Here is a 26,780-nt window from a genome sequence, read left to right as displayed (position 1 = left end):
GAAACTATCTCCTCGGATACCCCCTTTTTCCCCCATCATCAAGAGAAAAATTAAAATCTAGAGACAGTTTCACTGACTCAAGATTTCACAGCAATGAGTAACGAAGGAAATGACTAGAACCCATACTTTCTAAACTTGCCTGACAGACGCAGATCTGGAATTTCAAAAAGGCTTCTGAAAATAGAAACGCACATTTATTGAGTTCACAGACTTCCTTTAAATTGTGGAGACCACTGAATGTTTGTAATATGTGCAATGATCGAAAAGAACACTATATACGTCAATCAATCAATCATTACATACATGAGTCAGACGTTCCCTAGCACCTGGGGCAAAATTGGGTGAGGACCTTTTTTTTTTTTTTTTAAATTTTGAAAGGGAACAGAGAGAGAAGTGTTTTAGCACCCAATGTGCTTTCTAAAGCAGAAGGAAGGGTAAGATGATTTCACATTTCAGGCCGGTGAGATAACAGAAGGAAACCAGGGGCTGCAGAACCCCATTATCTAAGACTCACTGAGTTCCAAACTTGGCCTCAAGCTTCCACTGCCTCCAAGGATTCCCCACCCACAAAATGTCATCATGTGAGAGTCCAGAGTTGTCACCGCAGGCTTCTGCTCTCAAGTGCCAATATCTGAGGGTCTCAGTGAGGCATAGGTAAGACCCCATCCCTAATCCTTCCCCCGTGACTCCTCTCTGAAGGGCAATGTCTGGCACGGCTCTTCCTACACCCAGCTGATCAATAAATCTTGATTAAGGAAAGTGGCAAAGTCCTCATTTCACCAAGAAACCTCAGAAGTATTAACAACAAGAATGATAATAATAAATGGACACCAAATACCAAGCACTTAGCTATATACTACATGCCAGACGCAGTGCGAAGGACTTCCACGTTCGATCTCAAAAATACTCTGCAGTAAATTCCATCGTTGTCCTCACGGCACAGTGAGAATCCTGCGGCCTAGAGAGGTCAGGTGACTTTCTCAAGTCACTAGCTAGGCGAGGAGAAAGCAAATCTCAGAGCCAGGGTGACCTACCGCAGAGCCCAAGCTCTTATCCTCTGAGCTCTACAGCCTTTGGAAAACGTGGCAAGTGCTCGCACACACTTGCTACAGAAAGATCAGTGCTGGAGAGTGAATGATCTGCTACTTCACGCCACGATGGGAAGAGATCCATCTGGAATGGAACCCTAACCGTTGGCTGCTTTGGTGCGTGCAGTTTCTGGAAAGGAGATTCTACCTATTACTGTCGATGAGGATGATTATGAGCACGATGTAAGCAGCTGAGAGTGCACCAAACACTCACATTTATTATCACTTTTGAACTTCAAAAGAAATCTACTGATGGGGCGCCTGGGTGGCTCCGCTGGTTAAGCGTCTGCCTTCCGCTCAGGTCATGATCCCAGGGTCCTGGGATCAAGCCCCGTGTCAGGCTCCCTGCTCAGCTAGGAGTCTGCTCCTCCCTCTCCCTCTGCCCTTCTGCCCTGCTCATGCTTTCTCTCCCCACCCCCCTCTCAAAAAATACACAAAACCTTTTTTAAAAGTATCTTAAAAAACCTAAATCTACTGAGGTACGTAAACTTGGGCAAAATTACTGAAAGAGGAGGAACCTGAAACTCAGAGAGTTCCCGTATCTTGCCCAAGCCTGCGTAGCTAGTAACAACTGCCAGCTACGGAAAAGCGCTGCCCGGTGCAGGATCACGGCCGGCGAGGTTTGTCTGAGGCATGATTATTGTTGATTGAAAACTTTTCCCAGTGCTATCAGGGTTCAACAGGCTGCACGTGCCCGGAGGCTCTTGCCAAAGGGTATTGGTACCTTTCGTCAATGACCTGATTGTAGTAGGAGAAGAGATGCTTCACCCCGTGCGCCATTTATCCTACCCGCCGTGAGACCGAGAGCTCTCCGCTGCCTGGCTCCGTGTCAGAGGAACACTGTGGTCTGCAGCGTGGTCACCCAGCTCCCTTGGTTATCCGGTCACAAGGACCCATCGTAGGACTGGCTCCATGTTCTATTTCAGGGGCTGGCACCTTACTTCTTTTTCCCTCTGTTTGCTTTACCATGGTTGTAGCTCTCTTAAAGCTTGGCGACCCTCTTTGTTCTTCTTTGGTTGACCTTTCTGAAGGGGAGCGGTTAGATGTTAGAATGACACAGATCCAATTCCAACTTTATTAATGAAAAAATATCATTCGTACGGTTGGTGGAATAGAAATGCTATTGTGAGGGGAATCATGAGAATCCAGTCTTTGTCCTTCGCCTTTATGCCCAGACTGTCGGCCTGCCTACTGATTCGAACCTGTGAAGAGCGTGACCATGAGAGAGAAAACAAATCGGCTAATGCCTCGCGAAGATGTTGACCTTGAAATCAACTGCATCCAATTTCTTTCCTCCTAACAACGGCATTTGTGAGTGAAAATGAGCTTTGCTTCATCCCCCTGCCTTCCTCTGTTCCTTCTGCTGAACTTGTACTGAAAATGGTAATTCCCCCTACAACTTCTTTATGTCCTTGATCAACTGAGGACCCAGCAAACTGTCGAGTTCTGACTTGGCTCGATTTGGTCTTTAATAAAATAGCACAGCGTAGGGGAAAGAGCTCTGCTTTGAGAGCCAGAAGAAAGTCCAACCCGGGGTCTCGTTTGCACTTCTCTTTGAACTTTTTTTTTTTTTTTAAGATTTTATTTATTTATTTGACAGAGATAGAGACAGCCAGCGAGAGAGGGAACACAAGCAGGGGAAGTGGGAGAGGAAGAAGCAGGCTCATAGCAGAGGAGCCTGATGTGGGGCTCGATCCCAGAACGCCGGGATCACGCCCTGAGCCGAAGGCACACGCTTAACTGCTGTGCCACCCAGGCGCCCCTGGACGTTTTTATGCCTCTGTGCCTCAGTTTCCTTCTATGTGGAACAAGGAGTGTGCACTACACCACAAGTCCTAAATGCCTTCTTGGGGCCAGGGATAGGCTGGCTTCAAAGGAATCTCCTGAAGAGGTCTGTCAAGCATACAATGTCTTGGACCCACTCCCAGAGGTTCTAATTCTGCAAGTCTTGGGTAGACTGGAGCAATCTATGTTTTTACTAAGCACACTGTGTTTCCAGGCCATAGCCAGGGCTGGTACACATGGACTGGATGACCTCGAAGTTCATGGTCTTGGTTCCTCAGTCCCCCCGGGAGGTCAACATGAGATCAGATTGCTCCGCATCTTCATTTATTCAAGGCTCCCCCCTTTTCTCTTACCTCCATTTCTAGACCAAACCATACCTCCCTCATTTTTGACTGATCCCCTTCTCCCACGCCAGGACCAACCTTGCTCCATTCACTATTCCCTTCTCTAAATTATTCATCCTCAAACTTCCTGAAAACACACCTAATATTCGTTCCTTAGCAATTTGGACTTATTCTGTAACATCTTGGATTTCAGGGCCTCCACCCCAGAGCTAACCCTGTTCACCTAATGGTCCCCCTGTCACAGTTCACAGCCACCTAAGTGCTCATTCTACTTGACTGGCATTCTGAATTTCCTAATATTTGACTACACCCCCCGTAACCTTTGTCAGCCCAGCCCTCTCTGCACGCCTGCTCTCCTGGATCCCTTCCTACGTCTGTTGTCTCGCTCTCTGCCTCCTCTCCCAATCTAGTTGCTCCTTTATGGGCTCGCACCTCTTCATGTCCCTCTTCGTCTCACACAATCTCTTTAGGTGATTCCACAGGAGCCTCCACTACCCCTGTGCTAATGAGACAATATAATAAAGTGCCGAAGAGCTCAGATTCAAGAGCCAAGAGACCCAGGGTTCAAACTCTGGAAAATTTCTCTCTCTCTCTTTTTTTTTAAGATTTATTGATTGATTTGGGGGGTTATAAGAGGGGCAGAGGGAGAGGGAGAGATGCGGACTCCCCACTGAGTGTGGAGTCTGACCAGGGCTCGATCCCAGGACCCTGAGATCAGACCCTAAGCCGAAATCAAGAGTTGGACGCTTAACTGACGAGCCACCCAGGTGTCCCTTTGGCAAATTTCTTAATGTCTCCAAACTTCAGTTACTTTCCTTCATAATGGACGTAATAATAGAATCTTTCTCACAGATCCAGACAATGCCTCACAATGAGACAATGTACCCAGGCCTGCTACATAATGAGCACTCGATAAGTGTCGTTTATTATCAATGATTCCCCAAATTGTATCTATAGCCCTGAACTGTCCCTTATGAGAAAATATATAGTAAAGTATTGGCTAAGTAGCAAGTCCCTGTTCAGAAATTATGTGAATCACAGGAATTATTATTTGATCAGAGGTAGGTGCCAATCATCAAAGACCCCCATCCCCACCCCATCCATAAGTCAACCCAGCCCCACATTTCCAACTGCTCATTAGACATTCCTCAGGTGCCCTCTGAACTCCAGCTCTCTCAAACAGATTTCACTCTTCCTCCTGGGGTTCTTTACTAGTTAACCTGTCACATCGATCTAATCTCCCAAGTACAGAGACTCCGTCGTTCTTCATTCTTACTCCCGTTACCAAGTCCTCTCTATCTTAACTCCGAAGTGTCTCTGACTTTGTCCCCTCTCTGTAGTTACGGAGGGGACAGGCCATCATTCTACTCCAGACACTCATCCCCAGCCTGAATTATTGCGGGAGCCTCCTGGGTAGCCCTTCTGCCCCCAGGCTTGCTCTCTCTCATACATCTTTCACACTCTTACCAGAGCAATGTCTCCTAAAGCAGAATTGGAAATGTCATTCCCTACCCAGAACACATGAATCGCTCCTTATGACCCTGGAATAAAATCTAAATTCTTCAGCCCATCAATCAAGTCCTTTAAGAACATTCCCTGCTTCCTATCTCCATTAGAGTAAACTAGACTGTGAGGCAATCTTCAAAGATTTCATGCTCTTATCAAGTCCCCGTCTCTTTGTTCATGCCGTTCTACAGGACTGTTCCCCCTTCCCTGCGCAATGAATGTTCTCACCAAGGAGGAAAGCTTTCCATGCTTCTATCCCCAAACAAAACCCACTGCATGATTGTTTGCAGTGCACAGCCTGTGCATCCCACTAGTGCGAGCCCTGTGGAGGAGATGTCACAACTTACTCATTCCTGTGCCACGAATGGAGAGGCCTCCCAATCAGCCTTACTTAATGAATGACGGATTTGAAAGGCTTTGACCAAAAATCATGTTACCTATTTCCACGTATCCAAAACAAATGCCAAGATAAAAACAGAAAATCCCATCTCCAACCACTTCGTCCTCTGAGAATCCTTTGACTCCATGGAAAGGTCAGCTTGCTCTGGACCATGAAGCTTGGGATGACTTTGTAAAACAGAAAGATACAATAATAGAACAGATCTTTCTACAAGTGTTTCCTCCGCATTCTCTCACCATCCTACCCCGGGACCAAGAAAAAGTTACTGCAGGACTCTTAAGAAAGGGAAAATGGTATTATTATCAAAGCATGTTCATTTTTTTTCCTAATTTTCCTGGGTTGACAGCCAAGTCCTCATGCATATATGGGTGCCTTAAATGTGAAATTGTTCTGCGGCTTTGACTTCATGCTGGTGTTCGGTATAATGATCCATCTGGGGAAAAGTGAATCCTAATACTTTAGGAGCAAATATCAAGTCTCCCCTTGGGGAAGCTCCATTGCGAGACAGTGGCTGCTCGTCCTAGAACAACGGCCAACTACACATGGGATCAGGAGAACTGGCCTCTGGTCTCAGCTCTCTTCCCAAGTCACTGCAAGGCCTCTCAACTCACAAGCCTTTCCTGGGTCTCAGTTTCCCATCTTCTCAGTTTCCTGGTTTTCCACAGACAACACCCCTCCAGGAGTTCACGAACAGGAGTTCACGAGCACAAGTTTAAACCTCCTGAAACCTGGGTGTGAGTCTCAGCTCTCCCCCTGTCTAGCTGTGTGATCTTGGGCAAGTCACTCCACCCGTGGGAGCTCCATTTCTAGGCAGCCTTAGCGTGGACGTGAGGATTCCCCGGCCTGGGCAGGGCCGCTTCAGAGCCTGTGTCTGCCGCAGATGCCTTAGAAGTGGAGCGGGCACCGATGCTGGAAATGTGTGCTTGGAGTTTTCGTATAGAAGGAATAACACGCATCTGGAAGCTCTCCCATGACACACTCAGCTACAGCTCTTTCTCCGGCATGACTCGGTTTCCAAGCCTACATTAGAGAGTGGAGCCTCCTTAGACTGAGCACCGTGGGGACAAAACAGTCGACAGGCGGAAGACGAAAGGGGCCCAGAAGCAGGAATGAGACCAATAATTGGGAAATCCGTAGAGTCATGTGAAAGGGACTCAACGAAGAGCTTTCAGAATCTCCGATTTCCTCCAATCGCGAGTAGAGAATTACGACCGTTAGCTTTTCTAACTTCCCCAAGTTTGTAATTTTGCCACTCATAGGCTGTTTCCCTGGTATGGTTAGCAGTTAAAAAAAAATCCTAAAACCAAAAAGTGTCTGTGGACTTACAAGGAGCAGCAAGCTGGCTGGGAGCCGGTGGCAGCGGCCTCTTGTCTTCCTGCCGGAGTGGCCTACAGACGAAGGTGTGTGAGTAGGAAAAGCAGCAGAGGTGGAAAGAAGAGAGGAAATAGGGATCCAGCATGATGACTACCATTAACTAGCCGCTAGTTAGGTCCTAGGTGTCCGTCTCATGCATTTCCTCACCGAACAGTCCTATGAACTAAGTACTCCTATTATCTTCACTGTACATTTTGAGAAAACTGATATTTAGAAAAGCATAAAACAAGTAACTCACCAGAGGTTCTGGAAAACAAACAAACAAACAAAAACCCCTCACACAAAATGGCAGAGCTGGGATATAAGCCGGAGCCTTCGGACCTCATGGTGAGCTCTCAACCCCCACTCAATGCTACCCAGGAGACTGTGAGGAGAAAAGACTAGGAAGAAAGGATCAGAGATGTTACTGAGGCAGTAGAAGGACCAGAGGCATGATCAATGGAAGACTGAATCCCAGGCCATGTGATGACAGCTTCAGGGTCCCTTCCCAGGTAGAGACTAAGTTCTAAGGGAACAATCTGGGACCATGTCACACATTCCTGCCTCCAAGCAAGAAACGAAATGAGCCCTCAGGGTGGACAGAATGATTTGAGTTCCTAAGCACCTGGAGGGGTCAGCGTTTGGATTCCTCAAACGATTCTCTTCAGCTGCGGGGAGACACCTATGAGAGTTTTTATTGTTGTTGTTTGTTTGTGCTTGAATTATGGTTCCGAACCATTTGGAGCTTTGCAGCATTCCTGGAGAATCTCAAGAAAAATGTACGTGCGCATAGACACACAGACTTACGTACGTAATTTCAGGGGGTTCGTACCACCCTCCAGCCCATCCACAGACAATCCACCCAGTAACACATGGACACAGTTTAAAATCTCTGAGGTCTAGGTGTGAGTCCCACCTCTCCCTCTGCCCAGCTGTGCGATCATGGGCAAGTCACTCCACATCTCTGAACTCCATTCTGGGGAGCCATGGAGTGAGGGTGAAGAATTGCCACTCTGAGTAATGTTAATTTTAGGGAATAATAATTTTGACCAGATCTTCTTGAAGGATTTAAACCAGCCCTCATCTATGGATGGCTTCCCATCCAAAATTACATGAAGAAATGAGGAGGAAATCGGGGATATTTAGCCAAGGAAAAAAAGCCACAGAAGCATGTGGGCTCCGAAATGGGTTGAAGCCATTTTCATGGGAATGAAGAAGGAGGATTCGTTCTGAATTATCCTGTAAGTGGCTCCAGAGGGGGGACTGGCTGGGGCGTGGCAGGGAGGGAAGCAGCCCAGCATGGTGTCAGAGTGGCACACAGTTGAACAGACACGGGTTAAACCCAGGCCACCATTTACCAGGTAAGTTAGATAACCGTCACAGACCACAAATTGGACGTGACAATGGTATGTATCTCCTAGGATCTTGTGAAAAGTCACGTGAATGCACTAAACATGCACAGTGTTAAAACAAAGAGAGATCTCAGTAGATGTCAGCTTCGCTAATAAACTCTCTGACCCTCCATTTCTTTGTCTGTAAAATGGGGATAATATCTGTACCTGATCGGAAGGTCACCGTGAGATTTAAGTCAGAAGATGCACATTAAACACCCTTAAAACAGCACCTGACACATAATTAATTCCTCAGCAGGTGGGAAGTGCAATTATGATAACAAAGTTTTCATGACAAAAACCAATGGGAAGAGAGGACAGTAAAAGAAATGAATGTAACCTTTTCTTTCAGAATGGAAGGCAAGGCAAAAAAGAAAAAAAAAAAAATCCTAAGAGCACAACCGGACTCAGAGCTAGACTTCCTGCGTCCGGCACCTGAGAGCAGTGTGGCCTTGGGAAATTTGCACAAAATAGGGATATGAGCATCTGCTAAAGAGGAATTGAATGAAGTGACCCATGAGAATAGCTTGCCTCTGCACCAGCACATAATACGCGTTCAAGAAATCCTGGTGTCTTCCAGAATAAGTAGAGGAGGACAGAGATAGACCTTCTCATAACAAGATCCTCTTCCGCAGTGCAGCCTTTAGTGGCTGCGAGGATTCTCTCTCCTCTGGGATTTATCAAGGACGAGAGAAATGAAATTACCAGGGATATTACAGACGAGAGTAAAACATCAAGATGACCTCTTGTTCCTTGCAATTCAATGTAAGAACGTCCAAGATTTAAATGGAATGAACGATAACATTTTGAAGACTCCTTGCCCACCCTCCATCATTTTTCTAGTTGCTACCTTCTCTTCCGCCAGAAAATAGCGCCCACCCTGACCTCATGCCACAGAGAAAGAAGGTTTAAATCTTGGGCATCTAGCTGCCCTTCAGTTCACAGCAACGAGTCCAGATTTTCTGTCTCCCGGCTGGATGAGGGGTGCCTGCCAAAGCTTTTCAACATGAGCTCACCCTTGCATTTCATCTTCATTTATAGTCTTCCTTCAAGACGTATCCCCCTTCCACTCACTCTTGTCTCTCCCCTCCAATTGGGTCTTCTGAGCCTTTGTGAGTGATGTCCCTTTGCCTCCTTCATAGAGTTAAAGAACTCCCATTTTCTGGCCAATAAACATATAGAAAGACACTCAAATTCTTTGTTAATCAGAACAACAAAAGCATAAGATTAAACAAATGGTCATATTGAGTGGAGGGAGGATGTAGGAAAGCAGGCACTCTGTGGATGGGAAAATAACTTGGCAAACCCTTTCTGGAAGACAATTTTGTGATGGCTATTAAATTTAAAAGTGCACATTTCTTTCAGCCTAGCATTTCTCCTTCTTGGTCACCCCCTAGTGAGAAAAACACCGGCATAGACACTTAACGAGACACTCACATACAAAGATGTCCTCTGCAAACTACTTATGGTAATGAGATATTAGAACAACCTCAGTGGCCCTTAGTGGGCAATGGACTCTATAAGTATCCACAGTATAAAATACTACACAACGATTTCACATAATGATGCAGACCTACACGGACTAGAGAAGAAAGTGGTCCAATAGATAACGGTAGGCGAATAAAACAAAATGCAGAAGGCTGCATACACTGTGACAGAATTTTTTTAAAAATCCACACACAAAACTGTGTTTTTCTATATCTATACACACACATAAGCAAATAGAAAAAGATCTGAAGAATACTCATCTTCAACTAATAGCAGTGATTATCTCGGAGGAAGGGCTGGGATTCAAGACAGGGAGTCAAAGAGAACTTTCTTCTACTCTTTTTATGCATCCCTAACAAAAATACATTACTGCAGTATTTGTGCAATCTACCATAAATTACTAATATTTTTGAAAACGAGTGAATGATTTTCTGGCATTTCTAACTTCAAGACAGAAGCAGCTAAAGAAAAAGGGGAATCCCAACAGAGGGGTTTCCAAAATGAGACAGAGGCGGGAAGAAGCCAGCTCAGATGCCGTTAGCAGATTTCACTTTCATCCTAGCTTGTGGGAAGACGGAGGATGTGACCACAGTGGAACCAAAATAGCTGAATCCCAAGACAAGCAGGCAGATGACTGATCGTTCTCACCGCCAAAGACAAAACCACCCTCAGGAGCACAGCCCCTCACCTCTTGTCTGAGGAAAAGTCATTGAATCACTCATTTCCCACGTTAATGTTGATGCCTGGGATGTTGACTGGAGAACCCAACCTTCGGACTCTGGGAGAAAAAAAAAAAAGGAAAAGTGAAAACAAACTTAGGTAAACACCTGTCTTTTTTAAATTTTTGGTGCTTCACCGTCCCCTAAACTACCTCTGCCCTAAAAAAAAAAAAAAAAAAAAAAAAAAAAAAAAAGCTAATGTTTACTGAACATTTTTTTTTTAAAGATTTTATTTATTTATTTGACAGAGATAGAGACAGCCAGCGAGAGAGGGAACACAAGCAGGGGGAGTGGGAGAGGAAGAAGCAGGCTCACAGCGGAGGAGCCTGATGTGGGGCTCGATCCCGTAACGCCGGGATCACGCCCTGAGCCAAAGGCAGACGCTCAACCGCTGTGCCACCCAGGCGCCCCTGAACATTTAGTACATGCCAGACACTGTTCTAAGGGATCTACACGTGTCCTCTCATTTAATCCTCAGAAAGAGACACAGGGTAGGTGGTATTATCAGTCCCTTTTTATCACTGAGGAAGCCAAGGCCCAGAGAGAGAAAATAACCTTCCCAGAGTCACACAACAGATGAGAAGCAGGACTTACACCCAGGCAGTGAGACGCCAGAGCACACACATGACCCCCCCCCCACTACCTCTCTGTATTGTACTAACACAATAATTGATTGATTGATTTACTCTATAGGTGTCTGCTTTCTTCTACTTGATTATAAGCCCCATTAAGTAATATCTACCACTTGAGGATTTACTAACGTGCCAGGCACTCACCTGTGGCCATTATATGCATGAGGTTATACAGCTCTCCAACTCACCTGGCAATAAGCCAAGGCCAGAGACCCCTGGCATAAAGGAGTAGAACAGTGAGCCAAGGACGGGCAGTTCTCTTTAGCACCCCGATGGATGTGAATCTCGGTGCTTATTTTTAGGGTAGTCTCTGCCCTTGGGCCCTAGTAAATACCTAAAGAAGGCTCGATGGATGGATGAAAGGTCACATGAATGAAAGAATTCTCCCTCTACTACAGAAAGCCAGTGAGCCAAGCGAGGACATCCATCCCTCAAGGGGATCTCCAAAGATCATTGTGCTTGGAATTAGGATGCGACAGCTGAGCGCTACCTGGCCTGCAATGGAAAGGCGAACACTCCAGACGTGTGCTACCACGAAGAACTGCTCAAACAAACCAAGGTCAGTCCCAATCTCTCTTGCAGTCTCTCTCTCCCTCCCTCTCTCCCTTTCTCTCTCAAAGCCACAGAATGAATGAGCCACAAATGCTGTCCAATTTGTCCTAGGTGGGGTTCATGGCACACAGGACCCAAAAGTCACCTCTAGTCATCTGATTCCACAACACTTTACTCTCTTCAATGAAAGAAATGAGGAAAAGAAAAAGAAACCAAGTGTCCTCATACCTTTGGATGTAAGTAAGGCAATGTTTCCAGAAGTCACCTCAGTGCTTCTCTCAGGGTCTCTGGAGAGAAAGAAAGTTTCTGACTCTGGAAGAGAAAAAAAAGTTCAATAAAAGGGAGCAAAAAAAAAATAAGTGTTTGTGCTGAGTGGTGGGATTCAGGGCTATTTTTATAGTTGTCTTTGTGTTTTTTTAAATATATTTCAGGTTTTCTTCAAGGATTACAAGTAATTTTTAGGATCAAGGGGAGAAAATTACAAATGTCATATTTTAAGATGATTATTTTAAAGGCTAAAAGAATAAATAATACATACAAAATTTGCCTGGTTTATGATTCATGGACTTTAGGTGACTACTCAGAATATAGCAGAATTAGCCAATTCAATATTGTCAAGCTATTTAAACTACTGAGGCCTTACTGAGGGAGCTGAGACACCTAAGAAAGCCTTCACGTTATCTCTTAATGGTTTTCCAATATTCTTACATCAGAATCAGAGGTTGAAACATGGTGGGAGCTTCGATAAGCCCCATAAGTAATGGAGCTAGTAACTCAGCAAGGGTCCAAGATGCTGGATCAAAAGGGATTGGGGGCGAGGGAGGGAGGAAAAAGGAACAGAATGGAAGGGAGGGAGGGAAGAAAAAAGGAAGGAAGAAATAAGGGTAGAACTAGTTCATCATCAAGGGATATTTTAAGACATCTGGAGGCCTTTCCTCATTCTCTAATGCCCAGGCATAGACTTAACCCCTGGCAGACTGAAACTGGATTCTGACCCCAGTTGACATTTCCTGGTTCTTCAATAAATATCTCTAAAATTCCTGGAAGGTCAACTGGAGAACAAAAAAGAACAAAAAACAAAACTGACTTTCAAAAAAAAAGGAAAAAATGGGGGTGGGGGGGGAAGAAACCATAAAACAAAGAAAAGGAACAGATTAGTGAAACCACATCCTCACTGACACCCACACACAGAAACATGTGCACACACACACAGTTATAAGATGAATTGTATTCCCCAAAGTTCCTTTGTTGAAATTCTGAATCCCAGTACCTGAGAATGTGGCTGTATTTGGAGAAAGAGGTAATTAAGGTAAAATGAGGTTATATGGATGGGTCCTAATTCAATGAGTGGTGTTCTTATAAGAAGATAAGTTTAGGCCACACACATTCACAGAGGGAAGACCATGTGAAAACACAGGGAGAAGGCGACCATCTTAAGCCAAGGAAAGAGGCCCCAGAAGAAATCAACCCTACTGACACCCTTATCTCAGACTTCTAGTGTCCAGAACTGTGAGAAAATAAATTTCTATTGTTTAAATCCCCCAGTCTGTGGCATTTGTTATGACAGTCTTAGCAAACCAGAACACACACACACACACACTGAGACCCAAGAGCAAGTCTCTGGACTGCCCCATTCAGTAAAAAGAACCCTGTTTCAGGGACCCAGGATACATCCGACTGACAGAAGGGAAAGAACGGCCAAATGTACCATGTACCTGCAGTGAGGGTGGGCCCTTCCGTGGAAAGCTCAGGGGTTGGAAGAACTGTGGTGGCTTCAGAAAGAAAGGTTGATATTGTTGGAGGGCACGTAGTTGCCACTGTCGTGAGGGCAGTGGTGGTTCTTGTCTGAAGTGGTGTTCTGGCCGTGAGCTCAGGTATAGTCATGGCTGTTGTTGGAAGCACAGCTGTTGTTGGAAGCACAGTTGTGGTTGTTGTTGGAAGCACAGTTGTGGTTGTTGTCAGAGCGGTGGTGGTGGTTGGGAGACGTGTTCTTGAGCGCCTGGTTGCTGGGGCTGTAACCAATAGAAGATATGTCTGGTACCAAGTAGAGACAGAGGAAAAGGGAAACCATACAAATATATGTGGGATCTGCCATTTCTCTCCATTTCTCCTGCCCTCACCTGGTCCCCTGACCTGGACCACTGTAATGCCGTTGAAAGTTGGGTTTCTTACCTCTGCTCTTGGCCTTTCCAATCTGTTCTTCACACATTGGTTAAAATAATCTTTTAAATGACAAATAATTATGTCAGTCCCCTGCTTAAAACTTTCTACTGGGTCCTCCGTGACCTTGAAATAAAGGACCCAATCCCCCACCTTGGCCCACAAAACTCCATCTGGCTCTTGCTTTACAATCTCACGTCTCCACTCGACTCTTCTTGCTTTTTCCCAGCTCACTGACCTTTCTTAATTTTTCTGAACGCTGACCTCACACTGGAGGAACTCTGTACCTGTTGCTTCCTAGCCTCTCCCTTCATTAGGCCGACTCCTACTGAACCCTCTTGTTGCAGCTATAAGGCCCTGGCTGCAAGGAAGGTCACCCATATTCTGCGATCTCAATTAGGTTTCTTGGTTCTGAACTCTCAAACTTTACCTTCAGAGCATTTCTTGCATTTCATGACTGCACATTTTATCTGATGATGGTTTTAACGTCTGTTTCTCCCACGAGACTGTAAGCTCCATGAGGGGAAATCTGCTATTTCCATTGTTCTCTGCTACAAATCTAGTATCTACCCCAGTGTTGGGCACATGAGAGATGTTCCAAAAACATTGCACCAATGAACAAATGAACAATTGCATCAAAAGTGAGCCCAAACATAAAATTCCAGATAAGCAAGATGAAGCAGCTCTAGAGTCCTGCTGTACAACGTCGTACCTGTAGTTAACGATATTGTATTATACACTTGAAAATTTGCTGAGTGGAACTCATCTTAGGCATTCTTTCCACAATAAAATAAGATTAAAATCTAAAAAAAAGTGAGCCCAAAGTATGCAACATGGGTGAGAATATAGTCTCTTTCAGATATTAAAGATAAGTTTATGCCAACACCACTCATCCCTAACATTTGAATTTGGGTTCATCAGCCACAGTTCTTCTATATATGCTACCCTCTCTTAAATACGCCAAATTCCAATGAACTCTAACAGATTCCAGTGAGCTTAGAAATGACCCATAGATATTGAGTTCAACAAGTATTTTATAAAATAATAGCTGGTTATACCAGGCTTGAAAAGAGAAGGCTTGGATTAGCATCATTTAACTTCACTAAAACTTCAATAAATCAGAAAAATACCTCCTCTATCACAAAGTCACTTTTAGAGAAAAATATACTAATGTGTATGAAAGTTCTTTAATGATGGGCCGCCTGGGTGGCTCAGTTGGTTAAGCGTATGCCTTCTGCTCAGGTCATGATCCCAGGGTCCTGGGATCAAGCCCCACATCGGGCTCCCCACTCAGCAGGGAGACTGCTTCTCCCTCTTCCTCTGCCCCTCCCCTTGCTTGTGCTCTCCCACTCTCTCTCTCAAATAAATAAATAAAAAAATTTTTTAAAGATTTTATTTATTTATTTGACAGAGATAGAGACAGCCAGCGAGAGAGGGAACACAAGCAGGGGGAGTGGGAGAGGAAGAAGCAGGCTCCCAGTGGAGGAGCCTGACGTGGGGCTCAATCCCAGAACCCCAGGACCACGCCCTGAGCCGAAGGCAGACACTTAACTGCTGTGCCACGCAGGCGCCCCAATAAAATTTTTTTTAAAAAAAGAAAAAGAAATTCTCTAATGGGAAGATTCCGCATAAGTTGTTCTCAAATTTTAGAGTGCACTGGAGTCACCTGAGAATCTTGTTAAGTATGTGGCTATAAGCACAGGACCCTGCCTCCCAAGATGCCGACCCAGTGAGGAACAGAGGACAAGAATCTTCCATCTTTGATGCAGGCTGAACACAGAGCTCATTCTGAGAGGCTTCATTCCAAACAAGCAGGAAAGCTGATTACTGTGAGCATAATTTAACCGTAGGAATTCAGCCATAATTCAACCATAGGAAGGCTGCATGCCTTCCATGCAGCTCAAATCTTTGAGTTCCACCAGAGTTCAATTTCATCAAAAGCAACTAATAGTAACAGAGGGAAAGGCCACCTGAAAACTGCTATGGCTATCTCCAAATCTCACGTCCTTTCCCCTCTGCTGGAAGTCACAAACTATTGGCTGACAGACTGAAGCTGACCCATGGACACATTTTATTTAGTTTACATGGTAGCTCTTTTTTTAATCTTTGCCAACATGCAAAAATCAATGTCATGCACATAAAAATTGGGAGATCTGAAAACACTGCACACAAATTTCTGCAAAGTGACAATCTCCTGGGTAAGAAGCAGAGGCCCCCTGTGCATCGACCCTGCAATTCACAGGTTGTCTTCCCCATGTGCCCTACACTCACTCATTTCTACGATCTTCTTGGCCCCCATGGGTATTTGCTCCACACTGTGGCTCCTCTAGCCGTCGCGACACATCTTAGATCGAATCTGCCCACTCGTGCTTCAGCACCTGCAGCCTCCCGAACACCACCCACTGAATCCATTCCCTGTGAACTGCTGGATCTCTCCTTCCACAGACACAAGCCCCTTCGCGCACGCACCTCTCCTCAGCTGCAGGCGAATGTGCTTCTTCACATCGTTGAACCAGCCAGGGACCTCTATGCGGCAACAGTACACACTGCTGTCATCTTCGTTGGTGTTGGAGATGGTCAAGGAGACATCGCCTCTCCAGATACCGCCCTGAAGTTCGTATTTTGGTGACTTCCTGGACAGCACCCTTACCCCATCGGTCTGGAGAAGCTGCTCGTTGCATTTGGATTTGGGACACTCACCCTTGCCCCAGCACATGCTGTTTCTGCTCGTAGACCAGGATGGGTACATACAGGGCAGCGTCACCGTCTGACCCAAATATGCTCTCACAGTCTCTGGTGCAGCTGAAGCTGTGAGGAAAGATGAGAAAAATAGGCTGTGCGGTTCTAGAATCTCTCAAATATGCTACACGGTGTTTGTGTAGATAGACGCTTCCAGGAAGGTGAAAAGAGTCATAGCGCATATCTTTTTAGCCTAAATTCTGATGTGCCCTTAGCTGCTGCCCTAATTCCACACCCTTTCGTCCCCTAACTGGAGACAGTTGACCCACGTGAGTGTCTGAACTCAGCTCCACAAGAAGACATTTTGGCTGATTTTAAAACTGTGCTTTGGGGGCACCTGGGTGGCTCAGTCAATTAAACATCTGCCTTCGGTCAGGTCACGATCAATTGATCCCCCTGCTCAGCGGGGAGCCTGCTTCTCTCTCTCCCTCTGCCCCTCCCCCTGGCTCATGCGCTTTCTCTCTCTGTCAAATAAATAAATGTTTTTTTTTTAATTAAAAATAAAATAAATAAAAACAAAAATTCTGATCTTGAGTACCATTCAATAAACAAAAAAATGCTCCAGTGGAAAGACCAACCCTTTAATCCAATTCCACTAAGTCATATGAGCAGATCCAAAACCAGCACTTCACCCGGCGGGTCTCAATAAGCAGCGAACATGCACGACAGACCCAAATGCCTCGAACGGGCCTCCCTCTGCCCTCCAGCCCGGAGAATGCCATGGCGGTAACTTAGGCTTTTGAACTACATTCCATTTTCCTTCTCTTCTTCCAGTACTGGATACAGAAATTAATTGCTCTGGACCATTTATTTGTTGTTAGAGGATATGAAGTCAGGTGGAGTATGAAAACGTTTTTAATGTTAGAACTGGAAGGGACCACAGGAATTAGATAGAATGGGAGCCAGGACATACAGAAATGCTGGAAGGTTAGTTTTACCAAATTAGTTGTGTGAGATGGAAGGTATCACTATTTCTAAAGTGAAGTAATCGTCTTTCCCAGCTTTGGCTGCTCATCAGCATGACCTGGGGAGCTTGTTAAAAATACAAATTTTATTGTCCAACCCTGAATCAGAATCTCTGAGGCCAAGACCCATTGAAATATACATGACCAAATTCTCCAGGTCATTCTGATGTTGCTTGCTACTCACCCAGTGTGTGAGGACCACTAGACAAGCTCTTCTAAGATTGCATCCATCTCCGAGAATCTGTGAAACATTTTCACTGCTGCAAATATTAAGCCCACTGGTTTAACAGAGCATCAGCAATTGTTCTAAGCACCCCCCACGTCCCCCCCAAAATGCTATTGAAGCTAGGCTGAAGCTCCAGATCATTGGGACTCTATCCTGCTCCCGCCGGGCTGCATAGATCCTGATTCTTGTTTTCTCCAACGTAACTTCCTATGAGACTCTCCATTCACTAACTTTGTGGACCCATTTGGCTTAAGTTGTATAAGACAGGGCCAGCAGTCCCAGGTTCCTCTCTGACTCAAGTGTCAGGAATGTCCACATAACCCTCTCTAGAAGAAGGTGAACACAAACCCTAAAGAGTCACCAAATTCAGGCCAGCCTGGAGCCTTCCCTGAAATCACAGTTTCTTCACTTCATTGTAATAGAAATGTTTCAATGATCACAAATGCTTTAGAAGTCCCTTTTGCCCACCAGGAAACAAGGAAAAATAAACAAGAAATTCATTTGCACCACCTTCACCTATATTAGCGACACAGAACATATGCTCCTAAAACTAACAACTTCTACAATACGAGCTTGTTCCTATATTTGGGAAATTAATAACAAATACATGCAGGAATTATTTCTGCTGGAAATGGGCAGTTTATTTTTCCAGTATCATAGTATTTATAGAAGGAGGCATCCTACTACTCAGTATGAAAGGACCAGACAGAAAAATTGACAGCAGACAGAGCATGCATAGATGAGGAAAGGTGAGCAGCTGGTAAATTTCACCTGTAAGACGGGCAAAAATTTAGAATGCCAACGATTGTGAGGAGCACTGGGTGTTATACGCAACTAATGAATCATTGAACACTACATCAAAAACTAGTGATGTACTCTACAGTGTCTAACTCAACATAATAAAAAAATGTTTTTACAGAACAACAACAACAAAAATAGAATGTCAATGATATCAAGTTTGGCCAGACAGGCAGCTAGGAAATGACATAGACTACTGGAGTATACTGGAATAAAATGGGAGGTTAATTGGTAGAGACAAACTGTAGGGTAATCTGGCAGTTTCCATTAATACCGAACATGCGTGTATCCTAGCTAAGCCTTAGCAATTTCATGTTTTGTTATGCACCCTAGAAAAATACACGCGCTCAAGGAAACCTATTAGCGAATGTTCGCTGCAGCTTTCGTGTGTGTGTGAATGAAATGAACAATGCGTGCGTGGGGAATGGCAAAACTGTGGCATGTGCATTCCAAGAAATCATGAATGAATCATTCTNNNNAGTCATTCCAAGGTTAGTAAAAGTAGAGAGAGCTCTATCAGTGGACATGAAAACTTCAAGCCTTATTAATGTATGAAAAGGGCAAATTCAAAACAACACATGAAATATAAAAGCATCTGCTAACATAAATAAAACAGTTTGCATTTTTTTGTGAGGGCAGAGACGAATGAAGGTAAATGCAGAGAAAAGTGTCTGGTGGGACATACACCTAACTCATTGTACCAGTCACCGCTGTGATCAGAGGAACGCAGCTGGGGCTGGAAGTAGTAGTCAAAGGGGTTTTAGCTTTATAACGGCTATTATTTTACTCACCAAGGGTGTTTCTGTATCGCTGATCTGATTAAAAATTAATATTAAAAAAAGGAAGCGTGCAATTTGGTGTGGCAGAACAACAATCATTAGGCTTACATTGTAAACCTCATTCTGCCAGTTACTGCTTTTGTGCTGTTGGAGGAAAGCCACAATAATCCTGACCTCATTATCATCAGAAGACAAAGGGGATATATAATACTTGCTTCAGAAATAGTTCTGAGGTTCACATGCAATGAAGTATCAAATGCCACATGAAATTATTAAAGTAGTGGTACAAGTAACCAAGCATTTCAGAATTTAGAAATAAGATGAAAAGCTGATCCTTGCTGTTACAAAAGTATCTTGGAGTAGAGGAATCATTGGCATCAAATCAATTTCCCTCTTCGGAAATTACCCAGGATGGTAAGTGCAACGAAGTTTCTGGTGCCAGCTGGTTTCCTTCTCCAGCTGGTGACCTCAAGAAAGGTCCTTTACCAACCTGGGTTTAAGTTTCACCATTTACAGAATAAAGGGTTTCATTCCACGTCTTTTTTCCCAAGATTTTATTTATTATTTATTTGAAAGAAAAAGCACACAAGCACAGGGAGGAGGGGCAGAGGGAGAGGGACAAGCAGGCTTCCCCTGACACGGGGCTAGATCCCGTGACCCTGGGTCACGACCTGAGCCGAAGGCAGGCGCTTAACTGACTGAGCCACCCAGGTACGCCTCATTTCACATCTTTTAAGAGCATATCCAGCCCTGATTGATCCTTGGTGACTCTGAGCAGTTGCTCTCTTCTAAATTGGTCATTTTAGAAAAGGCACAAATGAAAAACAAGAAACAGACCATTCTCCAGGTGCTGGTTCTTTCAAGTGGGATTGGAGAAGTCCAGACAATCAGTGTCCGGCCAGTGGCAGGAAATGTGGACATAGACTCCAGCAACCTTCAGCTAATAAAACCTCCACACAGTAACTTACTCAGGACAAGATAAAGACCAGTGAAGACACCGATAAAGAAAGTGACAGGGCCTGCCTTCATTCTGTTAACTCCTACAGAGTATCTGGCGAGAGAGGCAATTAAATGATCAGTTACTAAAGGGCGATAAGTTCTCTGATGAATGACTCCACGGGAGATAGGAACTCAGAGCAGAAATACCCAAACCCGCCCGTCTGGGGGCTCTGAGGGCTCAGGAAAAGCCTTACTTGGGTGGGGTCCTGAGAATGCGGGTAGTTCCAGGGGAAAGAAAGGCAGAAAAAATCAGCATGACAAAGATTTGAAGGGTAGAGAGAACACATTTGTTTTCCTTGGAATGTGGGTGTTTTCTCATGGAGCATATTTGAAAGGTCATGTGCAAATAACTACGAACTTTATAAAAGCTCCAGGGACTTTAGCTACTGTCTAGTCCTGGAATCATGGATTGTTCAAACTGGTCTTACCAAAGTCCCTCATTTCATACACAGAGGAGCCAGAGCAATTTCGACAGGTTCCTAATGTTTGTGGTTAGTGACAAGACACAATTGCAACTCAGTGCCGAGCAGTTTGCCCTGTGCTGCGAGGATGCAGAAGTCTAAGCTGGGCCAACCGGAGTGTGTCCATCTGCATCGTCTAAAACCTGGAAACAATGTGCCGAAAAGAAACCTCACTTTGAAGCCTCCTCCCCAGCAGAATAAAACAAAAAGCAAACTAAAACTCCTGAAAATCAAGAGGAAAAATCAGAATTATAATAAGAGTTCTTGCACAACAAATTCCCCAGGCTCCAACGGTGCTAATAACACCTATGGAGGAAATTCCTTTTCCCCATCTCATCTGACCCCTTATTTTGTGTTTCTTCTTAAATGGTCATTTCTGATATGAACACAAATTATCCCACCCTAAAACTCCAAAACCAGTCTCAGGATAAAATCCCATGTAACAAGGAAGGCGAGAGGCACTCCAAAGAAGGAAGCCTGGAGGAAAGGAGGAATGAAGCAGGCTTCCGCTCTACCAAGGCTGGATCAGCCATGGGAATCTATCACAGGAGGCCAAGCTCTCCAGGGACTCCTGCATGGAAGGATTCAGAACACTTACTCAGAGAAAGCCGCCCAAGTTCAATCAGCAGCCAGAGAATAAGAGGCCCTTTGGACATTTTGATGGTTGGCAGGCCCCAGGAGTCAGTCTGTCTGTCCAAAGCCCATTTCTTATACTCCAGTGAATGCTGACAGGGCAGGACCTTTGAGTTTCATTTCTCTTTCTGCCTCATAATCTTCCCTTTCCCCCCTCCTGAATGGTGTCCCTCAATCTGGGAGGTCCAATAAAATGTGCTGGGCACTTCTGTCCCAGCCACAAAGTATGTGTGCAAACGTGTGCACGGATAGTGAGGTGGCACCTGTATTCCTTTGTCCATGTGTATTGAGGGGTTTCCTACCTGTGTGCTAGCATCCATGCATGCGCTTGTGTGTACGTGCATGTGTGAGCTGTGCACGAGCCACAGTCCGCGTGGCTACTGTGCAGCTCAGAATAAAATGCAGTGAACTCTCCTCACTGGCAGCTGTTTACACATGGACTCCTCATAGGGGCCAAAGGAAAGTTATTCTAGAATTTGGCTCTGCTTCCTTAACCTGATTCACCTAGTTTTCCATCACTCAGATCTTTGGTTCCTTTACCTTGATAACAGACAAAGAAAAGCAGGGCTGCAATCAACTGTCACATAAGCCAAAATCACCATTAGAGTTTACTGGACAAGGAAAGAAGAATTCAATAGAAGAAGCCTACTGTGGCCATTAGAGGATGGGCTCGGGTAACAAAGAAACCCAAGGTCAGGACCCAATTCTACCACTTTTTAAGTGAAGCCACCTGATGGGGAAGAGCATAAAAGATAATTCATGAACAGATTACAAGGCTGGACTCTATAGATTCAGTGATGTATCCAAAACCAAAGAACCAGTTAGAGAAGGAATCAAATCAACCAGATGTGTTTTCCAAAAGAGTCTTAGGGGCACCTGGGTGGCATCTGATCTCAGCTCAGGTCTTGATCTCAGGATTGTGAGTTCAAGCCCTGTATTGGGCTCCATATAAAACTAATCAATTAAGTAAGTAAGTAAGTAAGTAAGTAAGTAAGTAAGTAAAATAGACTGAGATCATCATCATTGGTTATTGAATCCTTAGTTATATGCCAGGCACTCTGCAACATGATACAGATGTATTATTTAATTCTCACAACCCTAAGAAATAGATGATATTTTTCCCATTTAACACAATGAAGAAACTGAGACTTAAGGGAGCTATATAAATGACATTGACAGCTAAGGTGTGAAACAGGACTCAAACCCAAGTCTCCCTGCTCCCAAAGTCCATGCCCCAAATCACTACACCCTCCTTTTACCTGTGATCCTTAGGGTAATACAGACATGAGACCATCCACACCAGTGGCCAGCCAGATCCCACCCAGCCCCAGAGAGGGAATTTAAGGATGCACAAATGCTCTAGATTAAAAAAAAAAAAAAAAAGACCTCATTTGATTGTAACCAGCCGAATGAGCCTCATACATTCAACATTGCTCACAATAAAAGTATTGGTGAAAATACAAATATTGGATGAGGCTCTGGACTCAGAGAAGCCAGAAAAATGGGGGGAAGGGATGAAAATAGAGGGACTCAGAGAAAAACCTCCCACTGAATACCCAGTGAACTGTGCAATCCTCTTCCTAGCGAACTGGGGTGTTGAATCTCTGGATGAACTGAATGGCCTTAAAAAAACACTTACAGATATTGATATTTAGGTGTCCCACAACAATACAAACACAAGCGTCCTTCAATAAAGTCATCAGTGCATGAGCCTCAGTCATGTACGTAGCACTCCTAGTTTTTAGTGTGTCACTTTAAATATGAATAGACAACCAAGGATCTGAGACATGTGGGGTAAGTCTTCAATATGGAAAAGATGACAACATCCAAGATGACTTTTTCCACTCACGTTTATCAAATTGATAGGATGCCTAGAAGATCTAAGAGCTGAACAGGCAACCCTATCCCCCCACATGGCCTTTCCACAAGCCATCTTGGGCTTCCTTACAGTATGGCAGTCTCAGAGTAAATGAATTTCTACGTAGTATCTGGCTTTCTCAAAAATGAGCATTCCAACAGGCCCAGGAAGAACCTGTAAAGGTTATGACCTAAACCTGCATGTGATTCAGGATCATTTCTACTGCATTGTGTTGGCCAAAAAGTAAGTTATAATACTATCCCAGATTCAAGTAGAGGAAACAATACAAGGGTGTGAATTCCAGGAAGTTCGCTGGACGGAAAGGGGAAGCATCTTTGCAGGCTGGTTACCACAATGAGCAAAGCAGGCTGGAGCAGAAGGTCAGAGGGATAAGGTTTGAGGTGGCAGTGGTAAGTGTAACTGGTAGATTGTCTCATGCATTTAGGTATTTTGAAAATAGATTCATTAGGTCTTTGACAGAAAGGGGTTGAATCATTTAGGATGAATTTTGATAAACATTTAGAAAATTAAGAAAAGGAAAACATGAGACACTGATTACAATCAGGAAAGCAAATATATTGTACAAGAAAGAATATGTAATTATAGTACATTTGCTCAATGTGAAAGATAGTTATATGGTCATGATAATGTAAACTCTGGCTACTAGTTTAACACAAAATTATGATATGAATACATTGGGAAGATGGGCAGAGAGGAAGTGGGGGGTGCAAGAAAGCCAAACCCTATTCACCTTTAGAGGAGGTCAATAGATGGTGATCAGAGTGGTCAATCAAACAATACCAGTACAAGCACATTATTTGTACTATAGCAGGGAAAGAAAAAAGAAGAAACAACTCAGAAGAGTTGGGAAGGAATAGGAAAGGCATTGAACTATTTTTTTAGTTATGCCTTTTAGAATAATTTTACTTTTAAAAATGTACCTATTGAGCACACCTAACACCCAGATATTAGTTTCTAAGTACCACTCTCCAGTAGAAGGAACCAGGGCTCTTTGGAGAAATGGCTGATCCTAGGACTAGGGCAGCAAATACTTCAAATAAATCTGGAGCATCTTGTACTAGAAAGTATGAAAGTGCTAGAAGGAAGGAAGGAAGGAAGGAAGGAAGGAAGGAAGGAAGGAAGGAAGGAAGGAAGGAAGGGAGGGAGGGAGGAAGGAAGGAAGATGGAACCCACAATGGTGCAATTGTTAACGGAACCCAGGAAACAACTGAAAAAGCTCCCAATGACCAAAGATGGAACAACCTGAAAAATAAAATAAACTAGTACTGGTTTATAACCCAAAGTATAAAATAAATGTCTATATTGATATAGTGATTGAATCAATAAATAAGTGAAGGAGAAGAGACAAATCTTCTGTCCAAAAGAATTCCAAATAATTTAAGTAGAGACTTCCCCCTTAGAGGGAAGGTGCAGCATAACTCTCACTCCTTACGTGTGGGCTGGACATTGTGACTTTCTTCCAAAACATCCAGGAAAGATAATAAGAACAAAACTACCTTTAGAGTGGAGAGATCTGGCAAACACCACCTCAGGCATGCAACCAAGGTCAGCATCAATAGAGATAAGTCACACTGATGGTTTGCACCTTGATATGATGTGGTGTAAATGGCACTTTAACTCTGTGGTAAAGTCTTCCTCCCAAAAAATATAATCCTAGTATAATCATGAGAAAAACATCAAACAACCAAACTGAGACACATTCCACAGAATATTTGACAAATACTTCTCAAAACTGCCGAGATCATATAAAACAAAGTCTGAAAAAATATGAACAGCCCAGAGGAACCTAAGGGTATGTGACAACCAAACGTAACGTGGTATCTTAGATAGGCTCCTGGAAGGGAAAAAGGCCAGTAGGTGAAAATAAAGGAATTTTGGACTTTGGTTAATAATATTGTATTAATATTGGTTTATTAATTATTACAAATATACTATTACACAGTGTAAGATGTTAACAATAGGAGAAACTGGGTGTAGGGCGTATGGGAACTCTCTGTTCTATCTTCATCATTTTTCTGTAAATCCAAAGCTATTCTAAAACAAAGATTTTCTTAGTGCACATATTCTTTTATTTTAGAAATGCAAATGTTAATAATAATTTAGCATCTGGAAGGGGTCACACACTGGAAAGAAAAACTGAGAATAGGCTTGGTTATCTTCTCTTCCTAGGTTAGGGTCCCTGGACAGTCTTCAGGGAATTCACAAACATCCTAATACTGGATGTTCAATTTGTCTTACTGTATTAAAGCATATTATTCTTGAGAGAGGGCCATAGCAGTTTTTGGTAATTCAGGTCTTTGCCGCCTTCCTCTGCATGTGGAGGTTTGTGTCTGGACAGCCAGTTCTCCCTCATTCTCAGCCAGTACAATTTAGATGGCATTGATTTCATTCATGGCCATGGTGTTTGGATCAAGGATGAACAATTGTTCCAAATAAAGTCAAGGATACACAACCCTGACACATTTTCTGGAACTTTTGAGAGATAGGAACACTCCTTATTTTCCACAGATTTTTCAGCTGTGAGGATATGAGCCTGAATCCAAAGATATCCATTATGTCACCAATGGGTGAAGACTGTCTGATGAGAGAACCAATCAGGCAGAAGGCAAGTGGAGAAATAGAGAATCCTTGGTCCTTGACAAAGTTTGAACCCCTGAAACAAGACACATCAATGTGCCAATAAATTTTCTATTGAGCTTAAGCCAATTTGTGTGGCGTCTTCAGTCATGTGGAATCAAAAGACCCCGTGTTCTTAACCCTAGAAGGACTTCTATATAGTGGTAATTCAGCTGGATGACTAAAGTTTTTCCAATATTAAGAGTTTACACAATTATCTGGTCCAGCTACCTGGTTCACCAAACACCTGCTTCACCCTGACCTTTCAATTATTCAGCAAGTGGCTTGTCAACCTGTTATACTTTAGGTGTATGGGAATTCTGCTAGGCCCTGGGAATAAAGACAAATAAGGCATAGATCCTACTCTTAAAGACCTGACAGCTTCAAATTTTAAGCAAAGGAGGTATTATTTAAATTACTATTTAAAAACAAGGCTGTTGGGGCGCCTGGGTGGCGCAGTCGTTAAGCGTCTGCCTTCGGCTCAGGGCGTGATCCTGGTGTTCTGGGATTGAGCCCCACATCAGGCTCCTCCATTGGGAGCCTGCTTCTTCCTCTCCCACTCCCCCTGCCTGTGTTCCCTCTCTCTGCTGTCTCTGTCAAATAAATAAATAAAATCTTTTAAAAAAAAATAAAAAAAAAAAAAAATAAATAAAAACAAGGCTGTTGGAGGCCAGAGAAGATAAAAGACAAGTAACATGAAGGAAATAGAATCCAGGTTTTCTAATAAAGAGTTCTTTATGATTTACCACTTTCTGGTAAATGAGGTTAAATGTAATCCCACTCATTCATTTTTACTCATTAATTTCTTCATCAGTTATAGCAGGGGTCAGCAAACTGGGGCCCATGGACAAGATCCAGCCCACTACCCATCTTTATTGCAACACAGCCATTCCCATAGGTTTACATATTGTCTATGGTTGCTTTCACACTCAATGGCAAAGTTGAGTAAATGCAACAGATACTGCATGGTCCACAAAGCCAAAGATACTTATCATCTGGTCTTAACAGAAAGAGTTCACCGACCTTTGAACTACATATTGAGTTCATGCTGTGTGCCATGCACTGTGCTGAACACTAAGACAGGAACATTAGACCAGTCATTCTTGTCCTCAATAAGCTCACAGGCTAGTGCCTCTTAGTGGAAACAAGCAAGCTAACAGACAACATAGCATGTTGTGATAGAGGAAGGACGGAACACTATGCGAGTGTTGAGAGAAGATTCCTAACCCAGTCTTGAAGATGGAAGAAGAGAATCAGCTACACTTTT

At 43.8% G+C, this 26,780-nt stretch overlaps 1 protein-coding gene across 2 annotated transcripts in view; it reads right to left on the bottom strand.

Annotated features, from left to right (window-relative positions):
• TIMD4 (T cell immunoglobulin and mucin domain containing 4) overlaps positions 1–21,130 on the bottom strand; it is a 34,315-nt gene extending 13,185 nt beyond the window's left edge. For both annotated transcript variants that reach the window (XM_008692455.2, XM_040630378.1), the window contains exons 1-5: positions 20,984–21,130; positions 15,888–16,226; positions 12,974–13,270; positions 11,487–11,570; positions 10,044–10,133 (exon numbers count right to left, since the gene is read on the bottom strand). In XM_008692455.2, the coding sequence (XP_008690677.1) occupies positions 10,044–10,133; positions 11,487–11,570; positions 12,974–13,270; positions 15,888–16,226; positions 20,984–21,041 (868 nt within the window). In that variant the 5' untranslated portion in view covers positions 21,042–21,130. The remainder of the gene's footprint in view (positions 1–10,043; positions 10,134–11,486; positions 11,571–12,973; positions 13,271–15,887; positions 16,227–20,983) is intronic.
• Positions 21,131–26,780: the final 5,650 nt, after the last annotated feature.

Source organism: Ursus maritimus, unplaced genomic scaffold (assembly GCF_017311325.1).
Source record: "Ursus maritimus isolate PB19 unplaced genomic scaffold, ASM1731132v1 scaffold_15, whole genome shotgun sequence".
NCBI lineage: Eukaryota > Metazoa > Chordata > Mammalia > Carnivora > Ursidae > Ursus > Ursus maritimus.
The sequence above is the reverse complement of the archived record's forward strand: the minus strand, read 5'-3'. Positions and strand labels throughout refer to the sequence as shown.